The sequence below is a fragment of the Myotis brandtii genome, unplaced genomic scaffold (genome assembly GCF_000412655.1).
Source record: "Myotis brandtii unplaced genomic scaffold, ASM41265v1 scaffold312, whole genome shotgun sequence".
Taxonomy (NCBI): domain Eukaryota; kingdom Metazoa; phylum Chordata; class Mammalia; order Chiroptera; family Vespertilionidae; genus Myotis; species Myotis brandtii.
In genome coordinates, this window is record NW_005361955.1 from 2,231,413 (window position 1) to 2,248,931 (window position 17,519).

The 17,519-nt window shown below is 40.1% G+C and overlaps 1 protein-coding gene across 8 annotated transcripts in view; it reads left to right on the plus strand.

The window, feature by feature from the left end:
- Positions 1 to 17,519, plus strand: part of TMCC1 (transmembrane and coiled-coil domain family 1) — a 170,663-nt gene that overhangs the window by 120,324 nt on the left and 32,820 nt on the right. Inside the window, exon 1 of one of the 8 annotated variants that reach the window (XM_014542728.1) lies at positions 9,695 to 9,781. The exons of the other annotated variants lie outside the window; for them this stretch is intronic. Within the exon in view, the coding sequence (XP_014398214.1) occupies positions 9,719 to 9,781 (63 nt within the window). The 5' untranslated portion in view covers positions 9,695 to 9,718. Of the gene's footprint in view, positions 1 to 9,694; positions 9,782 to 17,519 lie in introns of those variants that run through there. 8 annotated transcript variants of the gene reach the window in all.

Consider the following 17,519-nt stretch of genomic DNA (forward strand, 5'->3'; position numbering starts at 1 on the left):
CCCCCCCCTGCCGGCCTGGTCACCCCACATAGCCTGCTGTTCAGTCATTTGGTTGTCCCTCACTAACCCCCCTGCAGGCCTGGTCGCCTCACGCAGCCTGCTGTTCAGTCGTTTGGTCGTCCCTCACTAACCCCCCTGCTGGCTTGGTCACCCCATGCAGCCTGCTATTCAGTCGTTTGGTCATCCCTCACTAACCCCCCTGCCAGCCTGGTCACCCCACAAATCCTGCTGTTCAGTTGTTTGGTCATCCCTCACTAACCCCCCTGCCGGCCTTGTTGCCCCACACAGCCTGCTTCGTTACTGTTACTGTGACAGTGTCCCAGACAATTTGCATATTCCTCTATTATTAGTATAGGTTATGCTCGTAACATTGTTGTTAATGTAATTACAACATAAAACACCCTGAGAGAAAACAGTTTCTAGTAAATGAATAAATGAAATGCCTAACAATATCCCTAATCTCAAATTTGTTTGCAGAGAAATACTAAAAGAGCATCTGTTATCAATTGATCATGGACAAGTTTATCTGTTTATTTATTTTTTTAAATATATTTTTATTGATTTCAGAGAGGATGGGAGGAGAGATAGAAATGTCAATGATGAGAAAGAATCATTAATCAGTTGCCTCCTGCATGCCCCCCTAGTGGGGATCGAGCCTGCAACCCAGGTATGTGCCCTTGACCAGAATCGAACCCCGGACCCTTCAATCTGCAGGCCAACATTCTATCCACTGAGCCAAACTAGCTAGGGCCAAATTTATATTTTTAAACTTTTCCCTTTAATGTACAAGACAAAGCACTACGTTAGAAATGTTAATTAGGGCTTTTTCCTTTTCAACTCCCTGGCTTAGCGGTCTACAAATTCTGTCATCCCAATTTTAACTTTAAAATCTTTTGCACGGTATTTTTTGTCAAATCATAAGAACATAAAAGCAATTTTGTCAGAACATATTTTTGTGGGAAGATGGAAAATGTTTATTTCCTGAATGGCTGCTGAAGTCAGGAACAAACGAGAGACGGTTTCGTAGTGATTTTTCTAAATAATGGCTTATAGATAGAGGTCTTTCATATTTATTGCTTCTTAGTTCTATATGAGAAATTTGTCTCCTATTATTAATTGTGAATGAGTTTTTCCCCCTCAGACATTTCTAATAAATTTGCTTAATCATTGGGTAGACTATCTTTTATAGACTCCTGCAAGTATAGTTTGAAATTCTGTGTTTTGTTGTTGTTGTTGTTTTGTGTGTTGTTGTTTTTTTGGGTGTTTTTTTTGGTAATTCTACTTTTTATATAGTTGTAGAATGTCAGAAACTAACTGAATCCTTGGAGGATTAATATCAATTCATAAACAAACACTGCCTAACAATCACAGGTGACTCTATAAAACACTGAATAAAAAAAATGGAAGATTTCGATTCAGAAACCAGCCACAACTAGCTGTAGACTTAAATAATATAAGCATGTATTTGAGCTGATATGATTTTATGTTTTTACTAGAGGCCCGATGCACGAAATCGTGCAAGGGTAGGCCTTCCTTCCCCTGGCAGATGGCACCGGCTTCCCTCTGGCTGCTGGCACCTGGGATCTGCGCTTCTCTCTGGCTGCCGGCAGCCGGCCCTGCCCCCCGCCCGCTCCTGCCTTGGCCTGGCACTGCCCGCAAGGTTGATCACCCCGCCGGCCAGTGACCTGGGCCTCCCTCTGCGGGCGATCATGGGGCGATGGTGGGGTGGGGGGAGGAGGGTGGCACGACCAATCGCATTGCACCTGCCTTGGCTGGCCTGGTGCCAGTGCATGTCATAGCGTGGTCGCCCGGACAGTGGTTCTGCTGCTCAGCCATTCCATCGATTTGTATATTACACTTTTATTATTACAGATTTCTTACTGATTCATTTAATAGATGTTTACTGAGTCTCTGCTGTCTGTGTGGTCCTGGAAAACTAGAAGTGAATGTAAGGCCTTCCATTTGTATCTCTCCCTCTTTTTACAAATAATTATAATGAGCCAGGCCAGTGTGGCTCAGTGGTTGAGTGTTAACCTATGAACCAGGAGGTCATGGTTCAGTTCCTGGTCAGGTCACATACTTAGGTTGTGGGTTTGATGCCTGGTCAGGGTGAGTAAAGGGAGGCAGCCCAAAGATCAAAGTTCCCTTTCCTCCCTCCCTCCCTCCCTTTCCTCCCTCCCTCCCTTTCTCTCTCCCTCTCCCTTTCTCTCTAAAACCAATAATCATATCCTCAAGCGAGGATTAAAAAAAATAAAATAAAAAATTTTAAAATGATGATAATTATAATGAGTTGGTCTTATGTAACCTTTAGGGGGCATAATTTTTTGAGTTATTTCACTAGAACCACAGATTGTTGACCTTATTTTATTGTTAAGAGTTTAATCATCTCCTGTTAATTTACTTATTTAAATACTATGGCAAGTCTGTATACTATAATGAAATACTGAAATGTTTGAACAAGGTTTTTTCTCTCTTTGAATTTGGAACAAGTCATTTTATTGTTATGTTAGATTTTTTAAAAATTATTTTAAATATATTGAGCCTAAAGAAATCAGACCAGTGAATGTGATGTCATCTACTACTGGATTCTGGCAAGTAAAATCAAGATTGAAGGCTTTCAGGTATTTAAAGAATGAATCATGTTTTGTGAAAACTCTTAAATTGTAAAAATCAGATGTCTAGGGATTTATCAACCCATCCACCTCCCGCCCTCTAGTTTTTCATCTTCAGCCTCAACCCTGCAAGCTTCAATCCCATTTCTTAGGTACTAAACCTTGATTGGTTTTAAGCTCTGTAAATCACAGAAGTCCCACAACTGATGGGTGGCAAAGCAGGGACTCAATTCCATCTCCTCTGCAGACTGGCAAGCACCCTTCCAACCCCATCTTACTAGTATAATATGGCCTGCTATCTAAGCTTAATGGTGTAAAAAAGTAGAGTACTATATAATATGTCGGTATATCAAGAGAAAAGGTAAAGGGATGAGAAACTGGCCATTTGGTTGTTGTTGTTTTTTATTTTATTTTATTTTTAATATTTTTTATTGATTTTTTACAGAGAGGAAGGGGGAGGGATGGAGAGTTAGAAACATCGATGAGAGAGAAACATCGATTCAGCTGCCTCCTGCACACTCCCTACTGGGAATGTGCCTGCAACCAAGGTATATGCCCTTGACCGGAATCGAACCTGGGATCCTTGAGTCTGTAGGCCGACGCTCTATCCACTGAGCCAAACTGGTTAGGGCGGTTGTTGTTGTTTTTTATAACAAACTTAAAGAAATTTGGAAGGAGGTACGTTTCAGTAAGTAGCCAGTTAATACCTATAGAATCAGTCTTCACCTTGCTTTCTACTCTTTCTTGGTTGTATTTCTATATTGAGTCATGTGGCTATTCTTAGAGAATATTTGACCACTAAGGTTCTATGCAGTTTAGTGGAAAATTAAATAGTAAAGAATAATGAAGCCAGGTTATTTTCAGTTAAAATAGCTTTGTATCTGTCCACTCCCCCCCCCCCCCCCCCCCCCCAACACACACACCCCAAAGCCATCTATGGCTGGTAATATTTTGAAAAGAATAAATTGAGATGATTCCTTGTTCTTCTCACATGGACTTGAAATAGTTCATTTGATGCTATTTTTCTTCATATTTTCTAGGATGTGGAAAGTTGTGTTTATTTTTTATTCCTGAGAGCCTCCAGTATGGGATTTGGGAGATATAAAATAGATATTAAGTAAGGGTTTTCAAGAGATGGCTTATATAGTTCTGACATAGTCACTGTGGTGAATAGCATTTTCTAAAACATTATAGCATTACTTATATATTGCCTCCAGATGGTAATTTTCCAGGCATAGAATATGCATATTCTAATGATTTACTTTATACTTTTTAAATTTAAGTGTTTTGGTTTTTATTAACATTGAAGGTGTAATCTTACTTAGAAAATGAAACTTAAATCAACCTTATTCACCAGTATTTTTTTTCCCTCATGAGCCTGCTATTTTGAAAATGTTTGTTTACAAGCAGCATATATGATTTTCCATTTAAAAAAAAAAAATAGGGACTAAGAGCCAGTCAGCATTTCTGAACAGCACTGATACAATGATATCACCTGGAGTAATTATAATTCCAGACAAAATTAAATGTCTGTCATTTTGGTCTGCCTATACACCTTTATTATGGGAGAATGTACAATTTCCATTGGGCATTTGGAAATCTTGAAAACAACTTGACCCTTTTGTGGACCTGAGGTTGGAAATCACTATTTTATATTCTTTTTTATGACATTAAAAAAAGACTATTTTATTATACAATTTAATTTAATAATTTATATGATTCTGCAGTTGCTTTGCAGAAGGTACTAGGGGTTAACTGGCCCTTCCTTGAGTTGGGGGGTGGTATTCCCGTCATGGCTTTATGTACTTTGCAGTTGTGAAACAGCTCATGCAGCACCTTTGAGCCCCTTGGGTGATAGATGGCATCATGATACATGATTCCTTTGATGTAGGCAGAGCCTAAATAAGCAATTTTCATTGCTTATTCTACTTATTCAGTTAGGTGTTTCAGATAATTTAGCTAGTTTTTAAAGAAGGTCAGTGCCTATATTCCTTCCTAAAACCTCATAATTCTGATATTGGCTTTGACACTAAGCAAAAGCCTCTCTTGCTCTCCTTTCTGAATTAATTAGTTCTAAGCAGTAAAAGAAAGTGCTTGCCTTAGTTAGAGATCCATATGATCATATTAATCTCAGAAGATTTAAAAACCTTTTCTAATTCCTTGCTTTGTCATGTTTCTGCTCCCTCACCAACTGGCTGGTTATGGGCATTTGTTTATGCATAAAGAGAGCTGCTGAAGTCAGAATTGAATCCCAGTGGGAGATGTAAATGCAGTTAGGGACTTTTTAGCTGAACTGGTTGCCACATAGAGAAGCGCAAGAAACTCCTTGAGGAATGCCCAGCCAACTGATGGGACACATTTTAACTTTAGTGCCTTCCTTGCACATCTGTTCTCTGCCATCTAGAACTACAGATAGTAATTGATTTGTTAGACTTATTCTTCCTTGACTCAACTTTACCCATCTTTTGCCACTTTGGAAAAAATGTATCTAGTGATTCTAGTCAGTCATCAAGCATCAACATCAAGACCATCAGTTCATAGAAACAGAATAAGTTCTATCATCTTTGGACATTTTTCCCCAGTGGATTCTTTATGAATATAATATAGTAAAGGGTAAAAGAGGAGGAGAACATTAGGCATTTTATCTGAAAAAATATAGTACAGTATTCATGAAGTCTGACAGCTGAGATAGGCTTTAATAATATAGGAAAGCCTCTGGAATTAGCCTTGGTTTTTATAAAGAACATCTTTTGTCTGGAATTTGCTTCCAAATAATTGTAGGAGAGGGGAGCATGGGCTATGAGTTAAGCTGGATGAAGACTGCACAGGATTTCTTCTCTTCTCTGCTTTTATATATGTAAATAAACAGGTTTTTTAAAAGCATCTTTCCCAGAAATTTTGGAAAGATAAAATATATTTCCTTATGAAATTTTCAACATCCTTGATACTCAGCAGTATTGAATACAATAAAGATATTATTGTAGGTTTGTATTACTGGGGAAGAAAATATTTTCTTGTCAGAGATAATTCTAAATTTAGTAAGTCATTTATTTATGTTATTGTAAAGATTATGGTATATTTATTAAGGAGCCTATTTTCTCAGTCTGGGTCCAAAGTTGACTTTGCTGCTAAAATGCTGACTTGAGTAAGTCAGTCTCTTGTATATTGTTAGGTTGATCACTCATATTAAGATATCAATGCCATTTGAGATACTATAACTTTAAAGCAAGTATTGGCAAACTTTTTTTGTAAAGAGCCAGATAATAAATATTTCAGGCATTAAGGGCCATATATTCTCTGTTACATAGTCGTCTTTGTTTTGTTCTTCTTTTTCACAATTATTTAAAAATGTAAAAATTCTTGTTAGCTCTTTTGTAAGAGCTTTTAAAAATAGGCAAAAGGCTAATTTCAACTACGCAATTGTTTTTTAGTTAGATGCTTTGAGAAATAAAAAGTAAGGATACAAATATTTGTAAAGGTAAAATTATGACTCTCATTCAAAATGTGTCAAATATTTATTTAACTCACTAATTAACCAGTTATTAAGAACTAGTAAGATGTTAAATTGGTCCAAATGAGAATTGAACTTAAGGAAATTTATATTCTCTACCAGACAACATTTATTTGCATTGCATCACCAACACTGTCCCCAAGGTAATTTCCATCTCTTCAGAGCTGTAAAATAACCTAGCCAAAGACAAAAAGCCAGAGAATCGGATAGATAACACTAGGAAGTCCCTCGAAAAGACACTTAAAATCTTTTCCATTTTAGTTTTTCACAATTTTTGCTGAAACTCTCCCATCCTTCTGGTGATCATAAATAATTCCTAAAGATTATTCTTGATCACAAAATTATTGGTCTCATTAGGTTTGACTGGATTATTTACATAAGTACAGCAAGTGTTAATTAATCATACAGACATCCTTAAATTTTCTTTGCAAATCCAGAGTTTTAAGCAATGATACTTTATCGAAAAAAAATTTTTTTAGAGAGATGAAGGGAGAGAGAGAAAAAAAAACCCCTCACCAATCAGTTGTCTCCTGTGCCCCAACTGGGCATAAAACCCACAACCTTGATATGTGCTCTGACTGGGAATCAAACCTGCAATCTTTTGGTGTACGGACAACGCTCCATCTAACTGAGCCACCCGGCCAGGGCTTGAACAATTATTTAGGCTACAAGATTAATTCCTGTATGGAAGTTTTCATAAGGAATCCTAGAATGGACTTTTAAACACCTCTATTATTTACTATTCCAAGGTTAGGAAACCATGTCTAAGAAACTGTCTGACTAGATTTCACCTGCAGTGCTGATAAAGTTGGATGAGTTAATCTTATCTTCAACTCCCCAACATTTGCTAAGGCTTACCAGGAAGTAAGTGGCCTTCTTTACCACCTGTAAGCCAGGGACCCTGTAAATACAGGCATCAGGTCAGTTTTCCTGGGAAGGCTTCTTCACAGACATTGGTTCCCTATATAAAGTCAACTATTGTTCCTTAATGTGGTTCTCTTTTGGTTTCTCACCCAACAGAAGATAAATATTTATCATTCTTCAACAGAGACCATCAAATGGTCAACCTTAAAAATCAAATTCTCAGTAAGTGCTGCCATCAATGAGGAGTAACTTATCAACTGTACGTAAACCAGAAACAAAAGCAAAATCAGCAAGAGAAAAAAATTTTTTGAGAGAACAGAAAGCAAAATTAAAGTTCTGTTGCCACATGAGATTTACTTGGGGATCCAAGAAGAGATATACCCAGGCTTATTGCAGCTAATGAGGGCCACTTCTCTGGCAACTCGTAAATCTATTGACATCTTGGTGGAACCTCAAAAACTGTTCTAGGATAAATTTTGTTGTTGTTGTTAATTTTCACCTGAGGATATTTCCCATTGATTTTTATAGAGAGTAGAAGGGAGAGGGAGACACAGAGAGAGAAACATCAATGTGAGAGAAACACATGGAGTGGTTGCCTCCTGGTTGCTTCCTGCATGCACCCTGACCTAGGCTGGAGCCTACAACCAAAGTATGTGCCCCTGACCGGAATCAAACTTGGGACCCTTCAGTCTGAAGGCTGATGCTCTATCCACTGAGGCAAACCAGCTAGGCTGTTTTAGGATAAATTTTAAAAGTATAATCATGTCTCTCATACAAATATACAATGAACACTTCTCATACACAGGGTCTACTTGAGACCCAGGCAACTCTTCAGGGCTGCTGTCTTCCATATGGTAGCCTATCCAATCAAGGCAGTTTTGATCTTATGGCACTTTGTCTCAACACAGGCTTCAATGATCTCAGTGGTAAGAAAAGAGGATAAAAGAACCTCATACAGTGTCTGGTTTGGCTTTCTGTGAGCAGTGAGATTACAAAAAAATTTTACTTTCTTTTATGCCCATTTATAATTTCAAAATTTTCTATAATGAACACAATTGTCTTAAAATAAGGGATATTAAAAATGCTAATAAAAAGAATTAAGCAAACATCAGCTAGTGTTGATGCTAGTGGTGATGATTTTTTTGACATTGTTTTTATATAAACAAATATTTACTCTCTTGAAACAAAAACAAAACTTGTGTTAAGTCATTAAATTTTTTATTAATTTTTTCTGATGGGTCAAGGTCAGAGTTCTGTTCCTCTAAACACAGAAGAGGAATTTCTGGAACCCTGGTTTCAACCCAGAATTTTCTTCAAATTCATTTAAGGGGCCCAACCTGCGTGGCTCAGTGCCTGTGCATCGACCTATGAACCAGGAGGTCACCGTTCCATTCCCGGTCAGGGCGCATGTCCAGGTTGCAGGCTTGATTCCGAGTGTGGGGCGTGTAAGAGGCAGCCAATCAATGATTCTTTCTCATCATTGATGTTTCTATCTTTCTATCCCTCTCCCTTCCTCTCTGAAATTAATAGAAATATATTTTTTGAAAAATTAAGGGGCTTTGGATTCTATTCAGAGGGCTTTGTCTGATTTAGATGAAAGAATTCTATATGAAGCTGGTGAATACTGTTTGGAAAGACCTTTGACCTTTCAGTACTGTGATAGCCTGAGCTTCCAGCTCAGTACTTAACTAGAACAGAAATTATCACAACTTTAGGCTCATAGAAAGGACTGTACTATACTATATCAAACTGTTGTCATGTCCGATTTTTTTCTACATATTAACCAGAGAGAAATGTTACTAGATATTATACATTGTACATGCTACACTGTATTTTATAATCATTAAAATTCTTCCTATGTGCAGTCCCCAAAACTGTTTTTACAATAGAAGAAATAAAGCTTGTTTCTGATAGCTTGCCTAAATCCCGAAGTGAATTTTCAGGGCAGGAATAGTATCCTTAAGGTGTTCAGTTATATTGCACGTATTCAATAAATAGTATGTGATAGTACAGGGACTGAGCCTGGGCTTATAGTTGTGGTGTTTTAATCTGTTGCTTAAACTTCACAGAACTCTAATGCCTTTCATTCAGAAGAGCTTTTTTCTCTTTGTCCATAAGAATAAGACTTTAGGGTCTCATGTTCAATTTTCTTTTCCTTGCTCAATTTTCATTTAAATGGTTTTGTGAGCCTAATGTAAAAACAAGAGAAGAAACATTAGGAAAGCGCATAAGAAATCTGTTCTGGCAATCTTTTATTAATCCTTTATCAAAGCATGGGTAGATTTCTTTGTATTTATTAAACCAAGGTACCTAAATGGTGTTACTTTATTTAGAATGTTTTTAACCTTCTTTAAGTTATTCTAAATTTTATTTGGTTTTAAGTGAGAAGACACATAATGTTCAATTAATGTACTGTAGCTTTAAATTCAACCAGTTTGGTGCCTTTCTCTTTTATAAAAGATGCTCACAGCTTGAGAAGAGAGGCAGATACTGTTTGTGATCTCCATTCTCAAACTGCATTTGCATTAGCAGCTATCGCAAACCACACACATGCACACTCACACGCACATGCACACGCACACGGATATTTGTTTGGCAGAAGCTTTCTGTTTATTCAGCACGGAGTCCTCCCAGGCTCTCAGATATAGAAAGCTCTAAGAATTGGTGCAGCAGACAGAACCGGAACTGTACGTAGGCTGAGGTGGGCACTGCGGAGGATTGGCTATGCGGGATGTTGATGTGGTGCGGCTGTACCTGCCTGTTCTGTGAAAGGCCCTTTTCTGAGTCTGTGAAGGTGAGAGGCCCAGGGAGAAGCTTCATTTCGGCTGGCTCTTTGGTGGGGGAATGAATTCCCAGTGGTAGCTGTCCTCATTTACAGCGTTATTCTCGGAAACCAAGTACGTGCAGCCGTGACAGACTATGCCACAGCTCCTCTGCAGCTTGGAAACTGGGACAAATGGAAAGAGCTTATAGCCAAAAGAGGTTGTGATTTGTTTTCACGATCCAAGCTTGCTCTGGCAGTGCACAAATGAAGGATGAGCTTTGTGGCAAGCAAAATCAGCAGACTGCCTGACAGGGGGTTTTGGTAAGGTAAATGTGTTGCTTGTGTTTTGTTTTTGTTTTTTCTTGTTTTTGTTTGCTTGTTTGTTTTACTTTCCTATATCAGCTACATAGAATTGTGTCTGCAATAATTAAAACATTTTGCAGATTCACATTTGATTGAAAGGGATGGCTAAGGGAACCAGAAAGGAAAACATTATTTCTGGTCATTCAATTGTGACCTTCAGAGATAATTATCACGTTTTCTCAGATATCCGTAAACAGGCAGAAGCTAAGAATTTATAGAGCCAAGAATGCTAACAGATAATCTTTCCCTTCTTTGAACAGTCATATTTACACCCTTCCTCCACCCTACTTTTCCTCCCCTTCCCCACCCCTCCCCCTCACACCAGCTTTTTCCTATGGCCTGAAGTGGAAAAGCAAAAATAAAGGCTTTCTACTTTAACTGAGTTGTTGTCACTGGAACAGTAATAGGCTGAGAATATAAGTATGGAGATAGAGGAAGGCAGGATGAGGAGTCTGCTGTTTTCATAGCTGTGTGTTGGTGAGCATTTGTCTTGGATTCATCATCATTGCAGATCAGTATCAAGTGGATGTTAGTGCTGTATCTCTTTTTCTGTACTGTGATTTAATCCCTTTTTATATGTTCTTTTTTGTTTACTAGACCCAGTTTTATCATTATGAAGCCTTTTTCTGTTACTATTAATACATATTAGCTTATATTAGAGTAAGAAAGTAGCCCTGAAATATTTATGGACCCCAAAATATATAAAGACATTTTCTCTTTAAATCTAGGTTTTGCTTTCAGCACCTTCTGGAGTCTTGATTTTGGAATCTTTACAAGTTAAAGAAATGGGCAACATTAGACCTGTGAAATCTTACCGGAATTGCCTTGCTCTAATCTGCTTTAAGTTGGATCCTGTTTCTTATGTTTTGCTAAGCAAGAAGGTTTACTTTTCCTCATGCTAATAAATAAGTTAGGCGAGTATAGCTGGAAGTTATGGTACCTTTAATTAGCCTGCCTCAGATCTTATTCTCGGGCCCCTCGTCTCACTGGTAGAGAGAGCCAAACTTCCTAGATGTTTAGAATGGGCATTGAAGAGATCCTGTGCCCTGACTTTTGCTGACTCATTGGTTATGTAAGCCTTGTAACCACAACTGTCCATATACTCCATTAGGATACTGGGCAGGTAGTCCCCTTCCTGACTACTCACCTTTTCCTATCTTAGCATCCTTCTGCTCCTTCCTTAACCTTTTTTTAAAAAATATATATTTTATTGATTTTTTTTACAGAGAGGAAGGGAGAGGGAGAGGGATACAGAGTTAGAAACATCGATGAGAGAGAACCATCGATTCAGCTGCCTCTTGCACGCCCCCTACTGGGGATGTGCCCGCAACCCAGGTACATGCCCTTGACCGGAATGGAACCTGGGACCCTTCAGTCCACAGGACGAAGCTCTATCTGCTGAGCCAAACCGGTTAGGGCTCCTTAACCTTTTTTGTTAACACTTTCACCAAGTGAATTCTCAAGCAGTGGACAAACAAATCCTTTTCTTTTGTCTTTACTTGAATTGCCATGTTAACTGTGTATTTTCATCTTGAGTATTGATAAAATTCCAAATTCTGTATTCTCTTGACTCATGTAACATATAAGCATAGTAATAGTAATAATAGTATAGTATTATTAGTATAGTAATAATATACTAGTATAGTAATAATACTTTTCTAGTATAGTAATAATACTTTTCTTCATTTATGACCTGGTTAAAGTAACAACTTCTTTTTCTATCTTTGAGAGCTCAGTTCAAATGCCCCTGTTCAAAGAATTCTTCTATGATCTCCCACTTGTTAACGTAAGAAACATTCAAACCTGTGAAGAATTTTTGTGAGTTTATTTAGCCAAACTGTTGACAATTGCCAGAAAGCAGAATCTCAACGGATTGAGAATAATGCTCTGGAGAATGGCTGTTTTGCACCTTGTTTTATACATTACAGTCAAAAGAGAGATGTAAGTGGGTTACATGAAATCTATTGGTGATAGATTAGGGAGGTGGGAGAAAGCAAAGGGGGGGGGGACGGGATTGGATAAAATGATAGACACATACTTCCTTTACTTAGGTGTGTACAGGACAGTTAATGGTCAACAATGAACTCAATAACAATGAGGGGATTTGTGGTGCTTTGAGGGATCCAGATAAAGGGAAATTACTTTGTTAATCAGGCGTGTTATCCTAGATACAAAAAGACAAAAGGATAGGCTTAGTTAATGTGAAGATTAACCTTTGTTATGGAAAAATACTGCCTTAGGACATAACTATCCACCATAAATTGCTTTTAGTTTTAAAAAAGTTTTAATTTCAGACCATCCTTTGTGGTTACTTTAGGTCTCTAAATTTGCAAGGCTGCCATGCAGGCCTTCCTTGAGCTAGTCAGGTTAGCATGTGGCCCCTATTTGTCCACACAATCTAAAGTAGATTTCCCTTCCTTACTTTATTCCTTTTCTCACATCACTTTGTTCTTTTTCTTCATACCACTTTTCAGCAATTTTTATTATTTGATTATTGGTTTTTCTGTCTCTACCACTTTCTCCCCCTCAGCCCTAAGCATTGTGAAAACTGAGACTTTGTTTTGTTCATCAGTATATGCCCAAGCACCTAGCAAAATAACTGGCTGAGAGTTGAAGAAAGGACAAGTACACAGTATTGCATGTGCAAAGGCCCTATGGTGAGAAGAAACAGGATGAACCAAACAGGCTAAAAAAGGCCAGTGTGATCAGAATAGGGGAAGCATGCTCTAAGATGAAGCTAGAGAGAGATCCAGAGCCTAATCACATAGGACTGACTTAATAGACCCTGTTCAAATTCTTGTTCTTAATATTTGAAGAGTTGTGGGAAGCTACTAAAAGAATTTAAGCATTGGGTGATTTAGGACTTCTTTTGTTTTTAATATATTTTTATTGATTTCAGAGAGGAAGGGAGAGAGAGAAAATAAGGGGGAGAGAGAGAGAGAGAAGAGAGAAGAGAGAGAGAAACATCAATGATGAGAGAGAATCCAGTTAGGGCACTCTATGAAATTCTTAACATGCAGAGGTGAAAGTATGCACTTGAATACTCCAGTAGCATGCAGAAACTGTTATCTCCGTATTTCAGTATATGTCACTTATTTTTTCTTTTAGTGTCAGGGAGAGATCTTTCTCTTAAAAATCTGTTACTCATCTATAAAATAAATTTTCTTAAGTGGGTGACCTCTCAGTTTCCTTCTTATAAGCTCAGAGAATCTGTGCTTATAAAAATAATACTAAACCATAACAAAGCATCTTATTGTCTACTTACACGATCACTACTAGGATTGCAGGCTCCTAAAGAGCTTTTTTTGGGGGGGTGGCGGTACCTCAATTGTTTAATGTAGGCCATGTCCATAGGAGGCATTGTGCAAAGTGTTAAAAGAACAATAAATCATCTGGCCAGGCTCACATGTATCCATTAAGTCCAAACATCAGATCTAAAGAATATCTGGCAGTGGTAATTCTCAATGATATCTTTCACATAAGCCAGGAAATCAGTCCTCCAGTGACAAAGCAATTCTGAATAGTAGCTCTAGATCCCATAATGGATATTTTGCAGTTGGGTTGGAGCAGGGTGGGCCAGATAAGATGTTAATAATCTAAGCTGATATTCAACCCAGTCAGGAGTTTTTATTCAGCAGCCTTGGAAGGATGGGTATCATCTATTGGAAGCTATTTTTCTTGCAAAAATTCTGACATTTGTTCCATTCATGGTAACATAGACTCAGTGCTGCCTGGCATATGAGATCTAGAAGGATCATGCTAAGAAGATGCTGGTGAGCATTTATATTAAAGAGAAATTCACTGTGTGTCTTCTTTGTACAAGGTATTATGTGAGCTTCTTGGGGTCCAAAGATAAATGTGGCATGACCCCGCCCTCAGGAACTGTCAGTGGAGGCAAGACACCCAAACAGTCATTTCAACGTAGTATGATAAGAACAGTGATAGAAATGTATATACAGATATTTGGGAATATAAAGGAAAAGTCATTAACCCAGCTGGGAGAGAGGTTGTCAGGAAAGACTTCCTAGAAAAGGTTACACCTGAACTGGGTCTTAAAGGGTGAATAGTAGTGAGCTAGAAAAGGGAAGGAGAGCAAGCCCTGGACTGGCTGAGGCAACTGTATGTGCAAAAGCCTGGAGGTGTGAAACAGCATGCCACATCAGTCCGAAGAACCAAATGATAGTTGTGACTCTTAGCATATATGGATTTAAATTTAAGGTTTCCATTATTCCCAAGTAATCCATGATAGAGCTTTGTTTTGTGTGTGTGTTTGGTGTTTTGTTTTGTCATTTTGCTTTAGCTACAAAGCTGGTGAGCAAACCCCACCAGAATTCACATTTGAGCAAGCATGTCCTCTACTAATTATCACATATTCAATATCACCCATGAAATGATTTTAAAACTTTGTTTTTTATGAAGATAAACCTGGACCTGGAATATGCTGGTGGTGGGGAAAAGAGTAGGGCCTGCCTGGCCAGAGTGGCTCAGTGGTTGAGTGTCGACCTATGAACCAGGAGGTCGCGGTTCGATTCCTGGCCAGGGCACATGCCCAGGTTGCGGCTCGATCCCCAATGGGGAGCACGTATGATTCTCTCTCATCATATGTTTCTATCTCTCTCTCCCTCTCCTTTCCTCCCTGAAATCAATTAAGAAATTTTACGTTATACACACACACACACACACACACACACACACACACACACACACGCACACACACACACTAGAGGCCTGATGCACGAAATTCATGCATAAGTGCAGTCCCTAGGCCTGGCCGGCAATCGGAGCGCGAGCATCTGGCATGGAAGGTCAGGTCTTAGCTGACCTCTGGGCCATGGGCAGCTCCTGGGCCCCCGGGCCCTTGCGTGCCCCCCCCCCCTTCCGCCTGAGTCATGGTGCCCGAGTCCCCACGTGGAGATGCGGTGAGCCACGAGCTGGGGCGCAGAGTGGGCCTCTGGGCCGCCCAGCAGTGCCACACAGAAGCCAGGTGGGCAGTGTGCGCTCTCTGGCCAGCCTCGCAGACCAGCTCCTGCACAAACCCACGGGGAGCTCGACTGGCCCCTGTGGTCCTGGTGGCTGCAGCCCAGCTCACCCGGAAGAGGCCGCGCAGGTGCGGGGTGGGCTCCTCACGGGCACCCAGCACCTTGAGCGCAGAGGGTTGGGAGGGGGCTTCCCAGTGCACGAGCCCTGGTGTCCTGGAGGAGGGTACCAGGGGGAGTGAGAGTGAGCTCAGCGGACACCCCACATTCTCACGACACCTCCATCCTCATCACCCCCACCCTCAGGTAGCCAGCGAGAGGTCGCAGCCCCCCATCCAGGTGCCGAGGGAGGTTGGTCACCGCCACCCGCCCCCCGTTCCAGCCCGGGGCCCGGCCCCAATCGGGTGATCAGGGCCTGATCAGCAGGGAGATTGGGCCCCTGCTTGCACCCACTTAGGCCTGGCACCACCCGCTCACCTGCTCCACCATCCTGCCATGGTCCCGCTCTCATCAGGGCCCATAGGGGCTGGCAGCACTGCATCACTGACACCCACCATGTTCCGCGCTGCCCCCTGGTGGTCAGCGCACGTCATAGCAAGCAGTTGAACTCCTGGTCGAGGGGACAGTTTACATGTTAGGCTTTTATTATATAGGAGGATATATACACAAAATCATGGGGGGGAAAAGAGAGCAGGGCCTAACGTGGTTCTTAGTAGAAAAGGGAAGTTTGAGACAAACTAGACTGTAGTTCCAAATTCAGAAGTGACCAGGATTAATATCATGAATATTATTTGTATATCAATGATTTTTCAAACTTTTAAAAAAAATTAAGCAATAAAACTTTGTTTTACTTTTCTAAGCAAAATTTCTCCAGCATACCCATATAAAATAGATGAAAACAGAGATAATTAGGATTCCAGGAATTATGTTAACTTGGCTCCAGTATTCCCTTTATTGGTGGTCCAGACACATCTCCATAGAACCTAGTATTATTCCATCTACCAAAGTTCTGTGCAAAAGTGATTTCTAGGACTTACAGGAAACACTCCAGTCTATACAAGAATTATCAAGTGAGAAAAAATTTTAGTGACAACTAAAAAGGCCTGATTTTTAGACTATAAGCTGAATCTTGATTTTTAGTTCCAAAGTAAAAAATGGAATACTTAGAGAAAAAGCTTTTTGTCTGTGAACTAGTGGAACTTAGTCCATTTTTATTTCCTACTACCCCCACTTGAGATCTCTCTATTCCACCGCACAGCAAACTAAATATCAGTCAGAATTGTACATGAAAGAATTGCTCAATAGAGTGAGAAGGGAAGGACGTATAATTTCTACAGTGAGACAGTGGAGATAGGCAAAAAATACCGTCATGATTAAGATATACTTTCTGCACAAAATGCTAATAGACTGGGATTTCTTTTCTTTTTGTTAGGGATAAGGTGTGGGGGAGTTGGCAAAGGAAAGCCTCAAGAAGATAACAAAATTCAAACCCAGAGCTATATCATTCCTAAGGCAGGACTCTTTATTCTGTTTTACTTCCTCAACACGATCTGCCTGGCAGAAAAAGAAAAACTGATAAGACCAACCAGAGCATCTTCAGATTTAGTATTGATTAGAAGATTCCTGTATAGTTCTTAGGGCCAAGATTATGGATCTCTTGGGATTGCTATTTATATTGGATTTGGAGGGTGTTCTCCCCAAAATTAAATATTCTATCCTATTGCCCCCACCAAGTGCACTTGAATTGAACCACACTCTCCAATTTTGGTTCAAAACATGGTCAGTTTATCTCTGAGATAAAATTTTTAGCAGAACAATGGACTGGGTCTGTAGCATCAGTTTACATCACCCATTCTATGAAATAGGCCCTGGAAAAGATCCACTTTTAGTCAAGTTTCTATTTGTTTTCAGATTACTTACAAAGATTTCCACACTCTCCAGCCCCTTCTTTTACTCTAAAAATGTTGCCTTAATTTTCTCAGAAATGATGTGGATTATTTAGTGTGCAGAATATGAAACTTCCTGAAAGAGAGTTAATCCTATATAATAAAGAGGTAATATGCAAATTGACCCTCACTCCATCACACCACCACAAGATGGCTGCACCCACAGCAGAGGCGGGGTTTCCATAACAAGCTGTAATGAGCGATCTGCAGGGATTTGAGGCTGTATGGTGCTGGGCTGTGGCAGGGGACCTGAGGCTGCGCCCCCCCGCCCGGTGGGGCTTGACAGGACCTCAGGCTATGCCCCCTGCCTGGCGGGGCTTGATGGGTGACCTAAGGCCACACCCCCCGCCCAGTGGGGCTTGACGGGACCTGAAGCTGCGCCCCACATCCGGCAGGGCTTGACAGGGGCCCTGTGGCTGCGCTCCCTACCCAGCGGGGCTTGACAAGGGACCTGAGGCTGTGCCCCCTGCCCGGCACCTGGGA